At 39.5% G+C, this 19,965-nt stretch overlaps 5 protein-coding genes across 5 annotated transcripts; 2 read left to right on the top strand and 3 right to left on the bottom strand.

Annotated features, from left to right (window-relative positions):
- Positions 1 to 2,364: 2,364 nt before the first annotated feature.
- Positions 2,365 to 4,318, top strand: MRS44_007531 (uncharacterized protein; the record flags this gene model as incomplete). Its single annotated transcript, XM_046272226.2, has 5 exons — positions 2,365 to 2,413; positions 2,508 to 2,576; positions 2,644 to 2,750; positions 2,807 to 3,384; positions 3,445 to 4,318. The coding sequence occupies 5 exons, from the start codon at positions 2,365 to 2,367 to the stop codon at positions 4,316 to 4,318; spliced, it is 1,677 nt and encodes a 558-aa protein (XP_046128928.1).
- Positions 4,319 to 5,166: 848 nt separating this feature from the next.
- Positions 5,167 to 6,925, bottom strand: MRS44_007532 (uncharacterized protein; the record flags this gene model as incomplete). The annotated part of the gene is made up of 4 exons (XM_065620565.1): positions 5,167 to 5,336; positions 5,385 to 6,495; positions 6,548 to 6,591; positions 6,700 to 6,925. The coding sequence occupies 4 exons, from the start codon at positions 6,923 to 6,925 to the stop codon at positions 5,167 to 5,169; spliced, it is 1,551 nt and encodes a 516-aa protein (XP_065476637.1).
- Positions 6,926 to 7,629: 704 nt separating this feature from the next.
- Positions 7,630 to 9,096, bottom strand: MRS44_007533 (uncharacterized protein; the record flags this gene model as incomplete). The annotated part of the gene is made up of 1 exon (XM_046274033.2): positions 7,630 to 9,096. One exon carries the CDS (start codon positions 9,094 to 9,096, stop codon positions 7,630 to 7,632), a length of 1,467 nt encoding a protein of 488 aa, XP_046128926.2.
- Positions 9,097 to 9,966: 870 nt separating this feature from the next.
- On the top strand, positions 9,967 to 11,460 carry MRS44_007534 (uncharacterized protein; the record flags this gene model as incomplete). Its single annotated transcript, XM_065620566.1, has 7 exons — positions 9,967 to 10,101; positions 10,155 to 10,251; positions 10,303 to 10,393; positions 10,442 to 10,525; positions 10,575 to 10,804; positions 10,857 to 11,275; positions 11,329 to 11,460. The coding sequence occupies 7 exons, from the start codon at positions 9,967 to 9,969 to the stop codon at positions 11,458 to 11,460; spliced, it is 1,188 nt and encodes a 395-aa protein (XP_065476638.1).
- Positions 11,461 to 11,486: 26 nt separating this feature from the next.
- On the bottom strand, positions 11,487 to 13,379 carry MRS44_007535 (uncharacterized protein; the record flags this gene model as incomplete). The annotated part of the gene is made up of 4 exons (XM_065620567.1): positions 11,487 to 11,508; positions 11,551 to 11,620; positions 11,964 to 13,220; positions 13,358 to 13,379. 4 exons carry the CDS (start codon positions 13,377 to 13,379, stop codon positions 11,487 to 11,489), a joined length of 1,371 nt encoding a protein of 456 aa, XP_065476639.1.
- Between the last annotated feature and the right edge of the window lie 6,586 nt (positions 13,380 to 19,965).

Raw genomic sequence — 19,965 nt, forward strand, 5'->3', positions numbered from 1 at the left:
ACATGTTGCTTTCCTAGAGTATTTTCAAGACAAGATTCAAAAGCGGAGGCTCCTACAACACGGATGCACTCCCTGCAATAAGCCTGAATAGCCTAACGACGTTGGATAAAACTCGTGGTGTGACTATGACATGGGTAACCACCTGTGTTGAAACGAGCATCGGTCACACGATTTTGTGGCAAAGAAACCCACGGCGAAGCCGTCCGTGCCTGGCTTCTGCTGACCGAAAGAGGCATCGGTACTTGATGGACTCGGTAATACAAGGCCGGGGCACCGTCCCGGGGGATCCGCGGCTACAGCGCACAGTTCTTCTGTCGGTGAGGCAGGGTCAAAACGGTGCGTGGGCTCAATATTGGGTCTTGTGTGAGGCTTTTCTGACTGAGTCTTCTGATAAGCTCTGTTGACAAGGTGGAAAATAACGCATCACCCGACTGGCTTTGACCTGCCAGCTGTGACGTCGCTGTCGAGACCTACCGAAGTCCGGGGCGGCGGCAAATGACATGAACGGGGTCTATCCTGGGGAATGAAGCACTTGCGCGTGCCGCGTTGGCCCTTAGCCACAACAAATCCTCAGCGCTTGCCAGCGATATCATATCCGACGACACGCTGCTGCAACAGCCTCGAATACGCGATAAGTGGTGGCGGGAACTTGACACTCTTTCAACCTTGGCTGAGAGGGCGAAGACGGGGCTGGCATCGAGTACGTACATTCTTGTGTCTGGGCATTTCTCGGTCTCTCCTGGCGCCAAGTCCGGTACGCCCTGAAAGCCCGTAAGCTGGCGGGATACGGTGCTACAACAGGTCACTCGACGAGTCTTGGGCTTCTTGGGAGGACCTCTTGGCCGCACGACGGATCCACATGCCCAGAGGCCGAGCATCTTGGCTGGCTGACGAATAGCGCCACTCCGCCTGAAGCATCTGTAAATTTAAGCATAATAAGACAACCGCGTAGACGCCAAGTAGCGCCAAGCGCCAAGCGCCAAGCACTACGCTTCCTCAACCTCCAGCCAAGAAATTCAGCCCCTAATGCCATTTCCTGGCGGCGACTTGGCCGTCATGCCACTGTGGTTATTGGATATGGCGGTTCCACGGTCCAGAGTTGTTGTAACAAGCCAAGAAGTCTTGGTCACTTGGCTTCTCTTGGGTGTTGGAAAATCAGTGGGCTATACGGGCGGGCAGAGATTGCGAAAGGCTGGCGGCTGTGGTCTTTTTGCCTGGGTAACCCGTCGTCTGTACGCTTCATTCTGTCTCCTGTCGATCACTTTGTGTCCCTTACTTGGCCGGTTTCTCTTCAATCTCCTACGTTGTGAGCTTCATGAACCGCGGTGCTACTGCAAGGGGCTATGGAAAGACTCGGGCTTCTTCATCCCGTTAAAGGTAACAAAGCCTTCTTTGAAACCGGGAAGAGTCTCGCGTGAATGGAGAAAGGGTTCGGGTGAGTAGGAGCCGGGAGCAAGTGTCCGGATTACCAGTACCTTCTACGAGGTGTCGAGAAAGACCGCAGCTTCCTCCTTGGGCTGTCTTTGTCGCCGAGGACCTCCAGTTTGATGCCAGCGTGGTGTGCATATTCCTCTACGGGGATTACATATGTGCAGTCTCTCCACATGGACATATGTTTGTTGTCTTGGCCGACATGCATGCGCGGGCGGGCTCGGCTCACAACCTGCTGCTATTCCTGTTTCTGCCAAAGCCACGGCTTGCGCAACTGCTTGAATCATCCATGTAGATCTTCTGTCTTGGGAGTGTCTCTCGTCATCTCCCCTGCCCTGGTCGCTCGCTGTGAACACGCTACCTGGGCTTGGCTCACCATTCAAGGCAGCCAAAGGCTCCATCCCTGAACCACCGCCTTTGAGACCCTTTCTGCCGCATCCCACGGCCTTTTGAGACTGAGCATTTCATTCTGCTCCTCTCCCTTTCACCCGCCTATCACTTCGGCATCCTCTTTTTACCCCTCACGCTGTACAAAAGCCCCCAAGCGCCCAGGCCATTTATGGGCGTTGGAAAAAGAGATATTTAGCAGCCCTGACTCACGACGCCTCTTTGAGCCTTCATTCCACACTCACCGTCTTCTGCTACTCTACTTTTTTCTCCCCTCTCGTATTACCATAGTATCATCGTTGACCCTTAAGACTATTGCCATTGACTCCACTCATGTCCCAGGCGTGAGAAGGGAAGGACTGCCTGTGAGAAGATCCTTGCGTCGACACTACGTCTCAAGACATTCTTGCTCTTGCCCTACCGCGCCTGCTTCTTTGCTCTGTCAAGTCACACAGATTTAAGAGCACACCGTCTTCATACCCTTAGCCACCCTCAAGTGACTCGCTATCCTTTCTCCTTGGCCGATATTTTTCAAGGATAGTCACAATGCCGACCCTCAACCTGAGCGAATTGAACATTGTGCTGGGAGTTCTAGGTTCGTCATGATCCCTTCCGTGCATTTCTTGGAAGCTTCGTGCCCAGTCTTGCCCAGTCTTGGCGTGTAACCTTGGCATACTGACACGACACAGGTGCTTTCATGGTCCTTTATGGTGTGATATCTGTAAAGATCAAGCAAGCATGGTATCTAGGTGAAGCATGTAAGTTGCACCACATCTGGCCTTGCCCTCCTACTGGATGACTGTGGCTAACCTTGTTCGCTACCAGTGCCCGCTATGGTCATTGGCATCATACTGGGACCAATATCAGCAAAGTTCCTGGACAGTGAAAGATGGGGCACGGCGCAGGAGGGACAGTCGGAGGCCATCGCTCTGGTAGGCTTCTCTTGTCAGGCTGTTCGGACTGCGTGACTAACCAAGTCATATTACAGGGTCTCATGCGTGTCGTGATCGGAATTCAGCTTGTAATTGCTGGCTATCAGCTTCCAGCAAAGTACAACGTGATCCGCTGGAAGGAGTTGACTATGTGTCTGATCCCTGTCATGACTCTTATGTGGCTTTGCACCACTGGCTGCATTCTGGCCACCGTTCCCAAAGTCAGCCTGCTCGCCGCGATGGTGCTCGCTTCATGCGTGACTTGCACCGACCCAGTCCTCTCACAGGCTGTTGCCAAGGGACCCTTTGCAGACAAGTTTGTCCCCCGATACCTCCGAGAAATCATTTCTTCCGAGGCTGGAGCAAATGACGGTTTTGGGTTTCCCTTCCTCATGCTGGCTACCTACCTTATGCGCCACGCATTCGGTAAGGCTGACCACGGCGAGAGCACTGCCGATGTTACGCACATGCTTTTCGCTCGAGCCGGCGACGTCGGTCGTCTGGGTGGCGGTGTGGGCGAAGCTTTCAAGAACTGGTTTCTGGAAACTTGGCTTTACTACGTCATCATGGGCATTGCCTATGGCGCTGTGGTGGGATACTCGTCTTGCCGAGCGGTCAAGTTTGCCCTCAGGAGGTAAGGATACAGCGAAACCCTGACACCCTGGAAATGCTCAAGCTAACTAAACGCCTATAGGGGATGGATTGATGAAGAGTCTTACTTGCTCTTCCCGACTGCCCTGGGTCTTTTCCTCATTGGCACCTGTGGTGCCATTGGAACCAACGATCTTATCGCTTGCACCGTTGCTGGAAACACCCTGAACTGGGACGGAGACTTCCTCGAGGAAACCAATCGCCGACACGACGAAGTCAACTCGTGTGTGGATGTGCTTCTCAACTTTGGCGGGTTCATGTACATCGGCATCGTCATTCCTTGGGCGGACTTTAACGACCCCGACGGTACCGGCGTGACCTACCCACGACTGATTGCGCTCGGTGTCATGGTCCTCCTCTTCCGACGCATTCCGGCAATCCTTGCGCTGTATAAGCTTATGCCCGCGGTCGTAAAAAACTACAAAGATGCCCTATTCATGGGCTACTTTGGCCCCATTGGAGTCGGCGCGGTCTTCTACCTGGAGCACGTTCGTCACCTGTTCCCACATGCGGGAGAAGGCGACGAGGAAGAGACGAACCTTATCAACGCTCTGGGGCCCGTAATTTACTGGCTGGTGTTCTTTTCAATCGTTGTCCACGGCCTGTCTATTCCTGCACTCAATCTCATCTACAAACGTCTCGGTGTCAAGCCGATCCAGGAAGATGCTGTCGAGATCCGACGTAAGTCGCTGTTGGTGGCTACGCCTGCCAACGCTATCACCGGCGATTCGGACACCTTCATTGCCTACAACCGCTTCAGCCGACCGGTGTTTGACCTTCCTGTCCTGCCTGGGATCCAGGACACGCAGCCGGCAAACGTCAATGCGGGAGGCGAATATCCCGACTGCTCTGACGATGAGTTGGAGAAGGAAAAGAAGAAGAAGCCTCATCGACGAACTATTCGTTACATGGTATAGGAGTAACGTTAGCATGGAATAGGGGAGTTCATTCAAGGAGTTAGCATTCACGCTGAGGGTTGGCCCCTCGCCTTTGAGTTGGGTTTGGGTCTGGGTTTGGGACAGGGTTACAATCATTACCTCAAGCGTTTCGATCTTTTTGTCATAGTCATAGATGACCATAGAATCTCGACTGGTATTTCATATGCACTCTTTTTCACATGCTGAGTTGGCTCAAGCTGTGGTGCCATTTCCATGTGCACTAGCCCTACCAGCGACGTTGTAGCTTGGGCCTGGACTCACTTTACTCGTTAGAACTTGATCTCGTGTACTCATGCAAGAACGAAAGTCTGGTGATGGTAATTTGCCTTGTACAAGTCTGGTGGGCGGTGGGATCAAGCCGACTTGACCATGCTGGGTACTCTAGGGTGGAAGCATCATTGCAAGGAAGAGCTTAGACATGGCCATGCTAGACATGTGACTCGCACATCCCCATTAAAAGCCATGCCCAAGTCACATGCCAAGAAACTCGTGGCATGTGAAGCGATATGCCGTGTCTCAGCGCAAGTCAGCTTCGGAAAAGGTAGTAATTGGGTGAAGCCCAGCATTAGGGGTGGAGTAACTCGTCTTGGAAGCAACAAAGTGTTGAAAGGGAACCGAGTCCAAGTCAGGCATGAGTTCAGGATGAGTTGTAAGAGTAGCTAGTGAATGTACATACTGCTAGACTAGAGTCTGAGCTCGGGGTGAGGGACTCTGATAAGGGCAACACATCAAAGGACATTCACAGTTTCGCGTGCTGCATCCATGGGCAAAAGGACTGGGGTATAAACACGATCAATGGTTGTTGTTGTTAGACTTTTACAAACTATTCACAAATTTGAGTCTTTCTCTTCGTCAAAACCAGCCGCATGATGAAATGAGGGGCCCTCGTAATGCGTGGTAGCATAAGTAAACCACCAAAGCGATGTGATAAACATTACACCGCAAAGGATCACAGAATTGTAGTTCATCGTTGTAGCATCGAATGGCAGAGCAGCAGCTGTGAAATTGTTAGCAACTTACATGTCCCAAGGAAAGGGATACTGACGGAAGCAAAAGAACACATCGAAGAGTGTGATAAAGAGAACAGCAAGTCCATTAACCACATAGCCCAGTCCTTTGAGATGGAATAGTCCTGGACTAAATCGCTTACGGCCGCTGAAAAGATTTGAAGCGATGGGGATGGCATAAGAAACAGTGCTGATAATGATGAAGGATCCAGTGAGGTTATTGAAGCCTACTGGACTCCCCAGCGGAATAGCGCCGATTCCAGAGGCAATCACGGCGACAAACAGAGTTGCCTGGACCGGAGCGCTTAAGCTCTCATTGACTCTGCCAAAGTACTTTGAGAATGGTACGGCGTTGTCTCGAGCCAAGGCCCAATAGGTCCGAGAATTGGTCAAGACAGTCCCAATTACACAGCATAGAGAAGACATGAGGATGATGAACAAGAGGGCAAACGTGGCAGCGGGACTTCCAGTGGCCTGATGGTAGATCCCGGCCAGGGGGAATGTGTTGAACCCGCTCTGCAAGACGGAAAGGTCGGAGATTGCGTAACCGAGTACGATCGCAAAGGCAAAGGCATACAGCCCACCAATGGCAATCTGGAGAAAGATTGCTCTGGGAAGATCCCTCTTTGGATTGGTGACTTCCTCGGCCATGTGTGTGATGGCATCTGGTGTACCAATGGTGAAGGCCCCGTTGAGGACGCCGATCATGAAAGCGATGCCATCATCCCAACCTGTCAGGTTGTTCTGGTGAAAAGAGTTCCAAACAAAGCGATTTGAAGCGTGTCGGGCTGGCATCGCTGCAACAACAATGATGGTAACCAGGCCGCCAACAATGACCAAGAAGAGACCGATCTTTTGGGTATAGGGAACCAGACGGTTTGCGAAGATGACGGTCAAGGTACTGACCCATAGCACAAGCATGTAAGCAACATACACGTGCCATGCAGCAGAGGTATAGCTGGATGCAAGTGTAGCATAAAGTGCCACGCCGGCGTTGGCTGCAACCTGGACGAGTGATGCCAGGCCAAACATCCAGCCGTAGAAGTTGATCCATCCAGCGAAGAAGCCAGTAATTCGTCCCCATTTCGGTCCGGCTGCGAGTGTCGCCCAATGATACACACCAGCTGAGGTTGGAAAGGAAGATGCGAGCTACCAAACCGTCAACGTTAGCATGTTCCCGCAACCCCCAGGTTAAACGTACCTCTGCCAGACTTAGCCCGATGAATGTGTAGTAAAACACTGCTACTATAAGACCATAGAGTACACCTGAAGGCCCACCATTTACTAGTGCGCCCAGATTTGTTAGTTATGTTTGTTTAATGACGGTTTGAAATCCAAGGGAAGGAAACATACGTAGTGACACAGAGATCGATGACCCAAGAACCACCCATGCATTGTTGACCGTAACAGCAATGCCTGTGAGGCCAACAAGCCCATATTGACGAGTGAGCTGATCAGTGTGACCCGACGCATTGACGGTAATACGGTGCTCAGCAATGGTGGCGGCATCGTCGTCTTTGATCACTCCTTTCTCAAGCACACCATCTCCAACCTTTTCGTTTCCAACGTCAAACCCCATGATGCCGTTGGCTTGTAAGAGATGGAATTAATTGGTGCTATTCCAGTATAGGAGACTGGTTGAGAAAAGCAAGCGCCACGAAGGCTAATCATACAAGAGGAATTGCTTCAAATCTGAGACTGAGAACTGCTTGACCAGTTCCAGCCATCATAGCAGGATTAGAGAGGTAAGGTTATATATACATATTTCAGAGTAAGGGAATGAATGGTATTGTTCCATGTTTAAGAAAGCTGAAAGATAACGCTTGTTCAGGGAGTCTACATGGCCTCTCATCAGCCGAAGGGTGCCCTGACCGATTGCGGCTAGAGCCATGGTCTGGGGGTAGCCAACGCGCGACGTACCGTCCTTGCCACTGTTCTTATCTCTACCACCGGATTGGCCGGGTAGTTCATCCCGCAAGGGCTCAGCGGTGGCCCCTGTCCGCATTATCTATCACAAACTACTTTGCGCCCCCAGCTTATCTCAACGTGGGAATGGTTGCATTGACGATGATGTCTGGCCACAACCAGCCATCCATAACTTGTTCTTGCGAAGAAAGGAGAAAACTCAGTTTTAGAGGCAACCTTTAGGAAAATAGCGCAAATTCAAGATGCGAAAGGAGGCATCTCCTCCCATCACTTAGATAACAACTGTGGGAGGCGAGATGCCCCCCAAAAAATGTGTAGAATTCAACGTAAAGTTTAGTTGGTATTCTACGCTGTGACTTACACGCCTTCATCGGTAGAATCGTCCGCCATATCATCACCTTCTAACCTATCCGATGCCTTCTGAACCTCGGCATCCCAGTTGCTTACACCAATGATCATCCACTCTAGAATACCGACGAGAAATAGTGCTACGCATTGCCCAATCCACAAACCAGAGAGTCCCCATCCATGGAAAGCAAGATAGATTCCTGCGGGCAACGCACCACCGTAGTAGCTGATGCAGTTGACGAGGGCCCCAACCCATTGTCGCCCCATGCCTCTAAGCGCTCCACCACAACTTCCGTTCAAGCCGTCCGCAATCTGAAATAATGCTACATAGGGCATGATATGAGCAACAAGGTCAATGACGCGCTCGTCATCATTGAATAGGCGGCCGATGTTGTATCGGCATGCCATGAGAACAGTGAGAACCAAGGCACCAAAGATCATGGACAGTATAGCTGCAGCGTGTGCCGAGCGCCGGGCATGTACAGCGTCTCCAAGCCCGAGCAAGTTACCGAGACGAGTAGACTCTGCTACTCCCAGTCCGAATGGAATGGTGTTGATGATCTGGTCTGCGGTCATGACAACCGACTGCGCAGCAAGAGGAATGGTGCCAAGACGGCCTGCAGCCAGAGCCACAATCTCAAAAGCCCACCACTCTGTGCCAACATGGATAACACCTAGGAAGGCAAGTTTGGCAAAGGGTCTGAGGTTTGTGAGGGCTCGGCCAGGGTCGAAACCACTCCAGCACTCGCTTCCTTTAACAAAGGCTGTGTAAGCAACCAAAATGAAGAAGGAGAGCCAGTAGGATATGCCTGTTGCCAGAGGTGCACCATATAGACCAAAGCCAAGAGGGTGGATGAAGAGATAGTTGAGCAGTGCGTTGAGGGGAGAAGTGACGAGGAGAGCATAGGTGCCTGGACGATATATCCCTTGCGCCTGCAAGAACTTTTTCATCGCCTCGAACCAGACATAGCCAAGTCCTCCCGGGATCAAGAGTTGAAGAAACCTGGGACTTTGAACACAGATGAACTCTTTTTGGCCGAGTACCCGGAACAGACTTCCAGAGAAGCACCAAATGACAGCAACTACCGCGTAGAAGGCTGTCAAGACAAAGAGTCCCCTCTGGAGCAGGATGCCTAGGCTTCCCTTGTCCTTCGATCTTGTATAACTACTCGAAGCGAGCGTATCGAGAGCGGTGGTTCCGCCGAGGGCGATGAGCCAGGCCGTTGCCATTGCAAACATGTAAGAGAAGGCAGCAGTAGCCAACGCTTCAGGTGAGAGGCGACCGACGACGAGGATCGAGACGGTTTGTAAACTGTTTTGCAGCATATAGGCAAGGATGATTGGAATGGAGGCTTTGACGAGGAACCAGGTCTCTGCGAGCCATTTGGATCGATCGTCATGTAGGGTAGGAGGTTTTCGTGGAGGACTCGTAGGACGAGGAATTAGGAAAGTCGTCTCATCTGGAAACGACTCCATTGTGAAACGGTATGTCTGAAAAAGAGTTGAATTGGTTCGTAATGCTCAAAGATGTTTGATTGTGTGTACAACGTGTTTCGAGCTGGGAAGGGCTGATGAAGAGAAATGTACGTAGTTTGAACTACTAGCGAGCCTGGTGATACAATCAAACCAGGATGCACATTCAATGGCTGATTCTTCAAAATTTCCTGTGTGACTAATGCGATATCCAAATTTGATCTTTATCAGAAGAGTTTTCGTCAACGGCTGAAGTGCCGATATCGTGATCGGACGAAGGGTGCAGCCGACTTGCTGCAGGCTGTTCCGAGTATGTGACACCTTCCCCAGATACCAACCAACTTGGAGGCAATACTTCGATCAACAGTGGCTCATGCAACTACAGAACCGGAAGTCGTTGATTCGCTTAGCGAAACGAAAGGTATAGAAGGAAAGTTGCGCCTTTTGCCAACGTCTTATCAGTCAACTCAAGTCTCAGTGCTCCTACATTGCCTATTTGGGCAACTTAGCCACGATAAGATAACGAGACTGATATCGCTTGAAGACCCACCTGCAAGCCCCGCTCGCTTCTAACCGTTTTGCATCGATTGCCCGCGCTAACCCATTCTGGCAACTTACGCGCCTCCACGATCTGGGGAGGCATCGAGTGACAGAATCGTGAACAGTTTTGTGGGAGATGCTACGATGATAATGAGGGGAAGTGGGAAATGGCTTATGGCTGGTTTGGGTTACGTACGAGCTCTGTGAGCAGTCGGAGATGGCCTTGCCATGTGGATGAAGAACATAAATACTTGCGTCAAGGGCCTCACCATTCATGGACAGAACATCCTCAGCCATTAAGTCTATTGAACATTGACTTACATCCTCAAAAATATGTTCATCAACGCTCTGCTATCCCTGGGCTACGCCTCCGTGGTCATGGCCCACGCAGGGCATGAACAGGAGCCCATCTCTGGACCTCATCAGTCTCTGTGGTACAGTACTTTGCCTGGAGATGGCGGCACCCAGGTTGGTATCCGGACGACCAGAGATTCAACGGGAAAGTTGCTAACTAGTTACAGGCGGATTCTGTATTTTCTGGTATCACAACCTTTGGACGCTTGCCGTATCAGCCATGCTTGAGCCACAGCAGTATCAAATATGACATTGCATTCATTGGTGAGTGACGGTAGCGGATGCCACAGAGTACAAAATCTCATTATCTTGCAGGTGCCCCCTTTGACACCGGAACATCTTACCGCCCTGGCGCCCGATTCGGACCTTCGGGAATTCGACAGGGATCTCGACGCCTGAACCTCTAGTATGATTCCTTTCCCAATGTGCACAACTCTCCCTAACTCAGGTTTAGTGGCGGCTACAACGTCCCACTAGCCACCAATCCTTTCAACAGCTGGGCAACAGTCCTTGATTGTGGCGATATCCCCGTTACTTCGTAAGACTTCTGCAGCTACCTACAGGCAGGGGTATTAACAGACACATAGGTATGACAACACGTTTGCTCTTCAGCAAATTGAAGAGGGACATTACAGCATCCTCTCTCGCCCCCCAGTGACTGATGCAGACAAGTCTGGGCCGGCAAAGAAAGGAAGGACCTTGCCCCGGGTCATCACCCTTGGAGGAGACCATACCATTACTCTTCCCCTGCTTCGATCTATCAACCGTGCTTATGGCCCCGTTTCCGTGATCCATTTCGACAGTCACCTGGACACCTGTAGGACCACTGCCATCTGAATTGCACGAGCAACACTAACATCAAACAATAGGGAAGCCCAAGGTGTTCGGTGGTTCTCCATCCGATGTCGCCAGCATTAATCACGGAACCTACTTCTACCACGCGGCGATGGAAGGCTTGCTCGCCAACGACACTAATATCCATGCCGGTATCCGAACCACCCTTAGTGGGCCCAGTGACTATGACAACGACGGCTACTGCGGCTTTGAGATTGTGGAGGCACGGGAAATCGACACCATCGGCACTGATGGAATCATCGAGCGTATTCTCAAGCGTGTGGGCACGGAACGACCGGTCTATCTCTCTATCGATATCGATACGCTGGATCCCGCCTTTGCGCCTGCGACTGGAACGCCTGAGACTGGTGGATGGTCAACTAGGGAGCTGAGAACGATCCTCCGGGGACTGGAGAGCCTTAACCTCATTGCTGCAGATATCGTTGAAGTTGCTGTGAGTAGTATTCCCATCCGTATCTGTGTCAGTCGGACTAACATGACATAAAGCCTGCATACGACACAAACGCAGAGCACACTACCATGGCAGCAGCGGATGTGCTCTACGAGGTTATGAGCATCATGGTCAAGAAGGGACCTCTGAGCAGAATGATTCAGGGGAAGGAGCAGAGTGACCTGTGAAATTGATGGGAGTGAGAAAGGGCTACCTAGATCTCGAATGTCCATAACCTAGCTATCGTATAGACTGGGTTGAATTATGTCTCGTCTTACCCAGGCTTCACCATCACCATATTGACCTCATGAGCCTTGCCTTGAGTGGTATGCAAATAACACCTGGCTCCTGAATTTGATCAGTAATGTTTTGATACACAAAAGTCATTGGGATAGTATGGTTTTATCGACCTGGATACCTTAGATAGAGTGCTTGCTTGAGTATCTAGGGTCAGGAGAGGAGGATTCAACTTGTCAACAAAGCCATTTACTTGAGAAGTTAATCTACATGCGGTGCCAACCATTCCAGGTCTCAGCTTCATAGACGAATGGCTCGGATACTTCTCGAGGAGCCTAGGTGTAAACACTTAAAAGACTCTAGAATAAGATTATGTTATACTGTAACTTTTCTGCCATTCATGTATATTAGCATCGAAACTTGGACAGAGCATGTGCTCAACGAATACACTTACCAAGAAGCTGACTTGCACATATATTTCCCTCAAAGTCTTGATAATCCGTCCTGATTTTCCAAACATCTTTGAGTGCACGTTTGATCGTGTGGACGTGAAGTGAGCCAATGCAAACCTCTAGCTTCTGAACCTTATCCAGAATGAAGTCCTTCTGATCACCATCGAAGGCCTCGCAGCCAACAGTAAACAGGGGCATTGCCATTGCGACCCAAGTATTGCAAGGCTGGCCCTGTGTCATGTTTTGTATCATTCCATTAATGGCCTGAACGGCGGACTGTATGGGCCGTGAAGCCGAAGGCATCATATAGAGTTGTCGATATAGTTGAATCAACGTGGCCTGTTGAAAGATCTGGTGACAGAGCAAAAAGTCACGGCTATATTGAGGCGAAAGTGTTGATGATATCGAGACCTCGGGCGGGGTTTTGGCATCTCGACTGATCATACCGTTGATTTTTCCCAGGAGGATATCGGCTTCCGCATTCAGACTAAACTGATGGTCGGAATTATTTCTAGTCGCGGAGTTGATATGCTGTAAAAGGTCGAGAAGTTCTTCGCTATAGCCCAAGAATCCATCTATCTTCGGGCTTCTTGTTAGGGCTGAGCTGGAGTCGAAGAAGAGGGTCTGGCCCAAGTCCACGGAAGGACCGGAAGGCTCAATAGTCTGTAAGTAAGGCAGTGTTTGAAGAGAGCGATATAGAAGAAAGAGATGCCTCATGGCTGACTCCATGGCGGTATCACCGGTACCAAGCTGGTCATCTGGTTGGTGGCCATCGAGCAAGGCTTTGATGCCTTGAAGGTGAATGCGCCACGACGGCACTCCTTGTATCCCAGCAAAGACGTCTGCTAGACACCAAATCAGACAAGTTGCCACCATGACCTCGTCCTTTCGCTGCTCTGTCAGAGCTTTCCGCAATAGCGACAAACCGGAGGATTGCAAGTGCTCTAATACGTAGGAAATACTGGTGCCTTCTACCTCTGATAAACCCCTGGATAAAAGGCCGGCAGCAGAGAGGGCAAGGCTTGCAGAAAGAAGATGGGGCGAGTATAGCATCTTCGGGATGAGCCCCCGACAAAGATCTTGATGAATGGACGGATGGCTCGACAAAGATGCTAAGACGCCCCCAGAGAAGTACTCCAGGAGCTTCTTGTATCTCCGTGGAAGGATCACCCCATTTGGAAGACTGTCAGGTATCGGGGCTGGAGATTGTCCAACCGAGTCGAGAGGTGGCGGTTGAACCAGTCTGCAGTGAGTCGTGCCTGATATGGGAAGTCAGCGATGGTAATCTACAAATTCAAGACCGAATCGAATATTATCACGGCCTAGTGGAGATCAATACGTACGAAGCCCTCGGTGTTGGACCTTTCGGTCGCTCCAAACCAGCCTCAATTCATACCTGCAACTTCGATTTGCGGCATTGCAATGCCCACATGTGGGCTTTAGTTCATCACACTTCCGCCGTCTTCTGCGACACTCCTCACAGCCCCTTCGTGACCGATGGTTTGTCATAAGCTACGGGGTAATAAGGCAAAGGCAGGTATAATATATAAGAGGAAGGAAGAAGAGAAGAATAAGGGAGCGAAGAGAGCGAGATAAGACGAGAGATAAGAGAGAGATAAGAGTGCGGGGCAATTAGAGATATAAATTAGTTTACTTTAAATATAAATTACTAAGAAAGCTATTAGTAATAGGTTATTATTAAAGACTAATAAAGCTAATTTAATACTAAAAGTATATATTTATAAAATAATAAGCCTTAATAGCTAGATTAAGGTAAAATTATAAATAAAAAATAAGTCTTTATTATATATAAGACTTTAACTTACTAAGTCCTCTATAAGCCCTTAGCTATAAGATATTATACTAGGGTAAGGTTATATAACCTTAGGCCTAAGGTTTAGCTAATTAACTAGCCTTAATATATTTAAGAATTATACCCTTATAATTATTTTCTCTTTAAAGATCTTAGTCTTTAAGATTTTTTTAATTAAAATTAAATTTTAAATAATTTCTTTTATTACTTTTATATTTTATTAAGTTATATATATTATATTAAAATTAGATTATTTATTATTATATAGTATTTTAATAATATCTTTATATTTTATTATAAATAATTAAATTTTTTTAATAATTATTAATAATATTAAATAATTTTAATTAATAATACTAATAAAAGCTTTTTTTATTTTAATTTATTAATATTTTTTTTTTATTATTTTTATAATATTTTATTATTCTATAATTAATACTTTTTATTTATATTATAATTAATTATATTTATTTTATTTATATATATATATATTTATATAATATACTTTAAATTTTAATATTAATTTTAGAAATTTAAAGCTTAATTATAAGCTTTATTTTTAATATATTATTAAGTTTTATTAAAAGATTTATATTTTATATATATATTTTAATATTAAATTTATAATTATTTAAATTATTATTAAAATTATTATTAATATTACTATTATTTATATATTTATATAAGTAAAGATATATATATTTTATATTAAATTAAATAAGTTTAATTTAATTAAACTTATAGACTTTTATTTATTACTAAGTCTAATACTAAGCCTTAGCACTAATATTTTTTAGATTTATAAAACTTTAATACTAACTCTAAGAATTAATCTTTTTAAAACTTATAATATTAATAACTTTTATTTCTTAATATAATTATATTTATAGCTATATAATTAGATCTTAGCTAATTATAAGACTTCTTTAATCTTTTTATTTAATATTATAAAAAATATTAATATTAATAATAAGAGTTATAGGCTATGCCTTATATAAGTATATATTATTATTATTTCTTAAGTTATTAAAGAAATTAATTTCTTTTTAAGTAAGATATTTAAATTTTTTTTAATTTTTTTTAATGGCCTTTAATAAAAAAAGCTCTTCTTTAATAAAATTAAATTAATTATTTATATTATAATTAAGTAAAAAGAGGCTAAATAAAAAAAGAAAAAGGTTATAACTAAAGATCACGAGTTTAATCTAAACCTTATATTTAATAAGCTATATACTTATTATAATACTTTAAATAGCTTTATATAATATTATCTCTTATAACTTATTATAAGTGCTTTTTATGCCCTTATAAAGCTTATAGACCTCTTTAATAAGGTTATTTTAAGTATATAAAAAAGTATATTAATTAGTATTAGCTATATTATTTTAATTTATTAATTAAAGGTCTTTATAGAAAATTATTATTATAATCTTATTAATATATTATTAATTAATTAATTAATTATAAATTAATTAATTATAATTATTATTAATTATAGTTAAATCTCTTCTTATAAGAATAATAAAAGCGATTTTAATCTCTTTAAGTAATTAAGAATTATAAGGATAATTAAAAGATTAATATTAGAGGGGAGCTATTACGCAAAGGGGATTTTAATTATTTTAGCTAATTAAGATATAAGCTATTTATTATAAATAGAGCTAATTTTAGCGTATTATTAAAGCTATTAATAATTATATAGATAAACCTTATTAATTTAAGCCTATTAAGACTTTAGGCTTTAGGTATAAAGCTTTTATTATTAAAATTACTAAGATATTAATTAAGATACTTTAATCCTTATTTTAGGTAATATAAAGTAATAAAATAATAATTAAAAATTATAAATTTAATTTAAATCTTTTATTTAATAAATTATATATTTATTATAATACTTTAAATAGCTTTATATAATATTATTTCTTATAGCTTATTATAAGTATTTTTTATACCTTTATAAAGCTTATAGACCTCTTTAATAAGGTTATCTTAATTATATAAGAAGATATATTAATAGGTATTAGCTATATTATTTTAGTTTATTAATTAAAAATCTATATAAAAAATAATTATTATAATTTTATAAATATATTATTAATTAATTATAATTAAATCTCTTTTTATAAAGATAATAAAAATATAATTTTTTAAGATTTTAATCTTTTTAAGTAATTAGGAATTATAAAAATAATTAAAAAGTTAATATTAAAGGGGAGCTATTATATACAAGGGATTTTAATTATTTTAGCTAATTAAGATATAAGTTATATATAATAAATAAAGCTAATTTTAATATATTATTAAATATATTAATAATTATATAAATAAGTTTTATTAATTTAAGTTTATTAAGACCTTAGGCTTTAGGTATAAAGCCTTTATTATTAAAATTACTAAGATATTAATTAAGATATTTTAATCCCTATTTTAAATAATATAAAATAATAAAATAATAATTATTTATAAGATATAATATATAACTTTATTTATTATAAGTATAATAATATAAATATTTTATTATATTATTAATAAGTATTTTATTAATTATTACTTAGATTTTTAATAAATTTCTTAGAGTTATTTAATAATATTAAAATATTATACTTCTTTTTTATATTTATAATTCTTTTTATAATTTCGCTTTAATAAATATATATATTTTTATTATTATTTAATATATTATTAAGGCCTTTAATATTTATAATTTAATATAAAAAATATTATTAATTACTTAAGGGCTGTTAATAAATTTATTAATTTTTTTTATAGATTATTAAGTATATATTATAAAAATTAATTATTATTTTTAATTTTATTTTGCTTAAAATAAAAATTAAAATATCTAAGTTAATACTTTACTCATTTTAATAATAAAGGCTTTATACTTAAAGCCTAAGGTCTTAATAAGCTTAAATTAATAAAACTTATTTATATAATTACTAATACCTTTAATAATATATTAAAACTAGCTTTATTTATAATATATAAGTTATATCTTTATTAGCTAAAGAAATTATAATAGCTATTTTTTATAAAAACCTTTAATTAAATAATTAAAGTAATATAACTTATATTTATTAATATAACTCATACTATAATTAAAGTAATTTTATTAAAGTAATTTATATACTTTATAAAAGTATTAAAAGTATTTATAATAAGTAATAAGAAATTATATTAAATAAAGCCCTTTAAAGTATAAAATTAAATATAAAGCTTAATTAAGTAATATAAATTAAATTTATAATCTTTAATTATACTATCTTTTTTTATTTATTTAATCTCTTTTTATTTAATTATAATATTATTAAAAAATTTAATTTTATTAAAATAAAGCTTTTTTTATTAAAGGCTTTTTAAAATAAATTAAAAAAAAGTTTTTTTTTTAAATAAAAATAATATATTTTATATAGACTTATAAGATAAAAATTACTATAAATTATTATTAATAAGTTAAGCTTATCCTTAAACTTATATATATTATTTATATTATTATTCTTATAAGAATCTCTTTTTTACCTTTTAAGCTATATTATAGCCTTCTTAATTAGGCCTAATATATTAACAATTTAAAAATTACTTAGCCTTAGATTAAATATATATAATTACCCTTAGACCTATTATATATAACCTAATTTAATTTACCTTTTTAATATAAAGATATTACTTTAATATTATTAATATTAATATACTTAATAAGTAAGTAAAATAAATAAATAAATAAAATAAAAATCCTAACCTTCTTATTAGAGATTATAATAAAAATACTATAAACTATTTAATTAATTAAAACTACTTATTATATTCTTCCCTAGATATCTTAATTATTACCTAATAGGTCCTTATATTATACCTAGGCTTACTATATATACTATAGCGCTAAATACTTAGTCTAATTAACCTCCCTTAACTACTACTCCTCGATAATTTAGCTACTACCTATATATTTATATCTATTTAATTAATTACTTACTTACCTTTCTTTATTATTATTATCCTTCTTTTCTATAGTCTAATCCTTTTTGCCCTCTAGCGCTAGCTTAGTATCTTATTTATCTATTAAAGGTCTTAGACCTTTGCCCTTATAAGAGCTATCTTATATATAATTGCCTTTATTCCCTTTATAAGAGACTTTAATACTTTAAGAATTAATTTTAGAGAGCTATTTTAATGCCTTTTAATTTAGCTTTTAAGGTATTTAAACTAAGATTAGGCCTTAAGTATAGTCTTTAGGGTCTTTAAAGCCTAAGGGGTCGACGGTTTAGTTGCCTCCTTAACCGGCGTTAGTGTCTATAGCTAAATATTAAGCTTTAAGACTATAGTTTCTAGGTTAAGAGGAATAAGGCTAGCTCCTTTAAATACCCCCCTAATATTTCTTTCTATTATAATAGCCTTATATACGGCGTAGAAGACTAGAAAGAACTTAGTCTTTAAAATATAGGTAATAAAGTATCTAATTAAATACTTTATTTCTTAATTATAAGCCTTCTTAAGTAGCTTAAAGTACTTAATATTAAGGGGCTAAAATAAATAAAATAAATAAGGTAATATATAAAGCTAGATAATCTTTTTTTCTTATAATATCTCTTAAATTTAATAAAATAATAACTTTTATAGCTATTAAGGATTAAAAGATAATAGTAATTATTTAATTATTTAGCTATATATTAATTAAAGTATTTTAGCTATTTTAGATTAATCTTATTATTAATCTAGTTATTTTAGGTTATTATAATAGCCTAATTACCTAGGAGGTTATTATCTTAGTATTAATTAGCGAAGTAATATTAGCCCGCGCTAATAATAAATAGCTAAATTACTTAGCTTTTTATATTAATTACTTAAATAATTATAATTTATTCTTAGTTTCTAGGTTATATTAATTTTAGCTTTAAATACCTTTTTAAACCTATAATAACTATTCCGCTTATAATTATACCTATAAGAAAGCTAATCTTATTAAAATTATAAAGATTATCTAATTAGATACTATACTTCGCGATTATATTTGCTATAAGCTAAAACTAATTATAGATAATTATTAGGTCTTTATATTTAGCTCTCTAGTAATTATATTTATAAAAGAAATATATCTTAAGCTCTTAGTATTACTTAATAAAGTTATAAGCCTAATATATACTAATAAGTAGCGCATCGCGGTTAATAAGTAATTAATTAGTTATATCTTTTATACCATAAAGCCAAGGGGGAAATCCTAGCAAATCTAAGTTAAGAATAAAATAAATAAGTATTTATTTCTCTAGATTAAATAGCTAATATAATTTCTAGATAGTATTACATCGGGATTAGATGCCTTGCTGCTGACGCTAGAGCGTTATTAGATTAATTATATAAATCGTTATAGCGCATTAGAGCTTTAATTTTAGGTTATTTTAAAGGGCCTAAAGGGTAAGAAGTATTTTAGCCTTATAATTAAATTGTGATATACTAGGTAGTTAAGAATTAATTAATTAAATAGATAAGGTATAGGTTAAGGGATTTTTATTTTACTTACTTATCTATTTTACTTACTTATTAAGTATGTTATCTTAAAATAACTTCTTTTATTAAAATAGAGTTTACTTAAAGCCTAAATATCTTTATATATTCTCTTAAGTCTTTATATTACTTAAGTATAAATAAAATTAGTATTATTTCTTTTATACTAATAATAACTTATTTCTTTTAATTCTTATTAAAGGCTTAAAATACTTAAGCTTAAATAACTTTAATATTATAAGTATTAATTTTTAATTAAATATAAATTTTTATTAATTTTTTTTATATTTAAGTATTACTATTATTTTATATTATATCTCTTTTTATAATATATATTATTAAGTTAACTTATTTTTCTTATAATTTTAATTATATTTTTATTAATTATATAATTAATAAAATATTATACTTTTATTATATTACTTAGGCTTATTAAGATTTTATCTTATTATATATAATTAATAATAAGCTAAAAACTTATATTTTTTATAATTATAATTATAAGGGATATAATATAATAAATAATTAAGGTTATTATCTTTTTTTATTTTTATTAACTTTTTATAAATACTTTTAAAACTTTTAAATATAACTTAGGTATATTAAATAATTCTAAAAAGCCTCTTATAATAATATAATAACTTAAATAATAATTAATTTTATTACTAAGTTAAATACATAATTAATATTTT

This window comes from Fusarium solani, assembly GCF_023522795.1.
Source record: "Fusarium solani strain SB1 chromosome Unknown bctg00000004, whole genome shotgun sequence".
NCBI lineage: Eukaryota > Fungi > Ascomycota > Sordariomycetes > Hypocreales > Nectriaceae > Fusarium > Fusarium solani.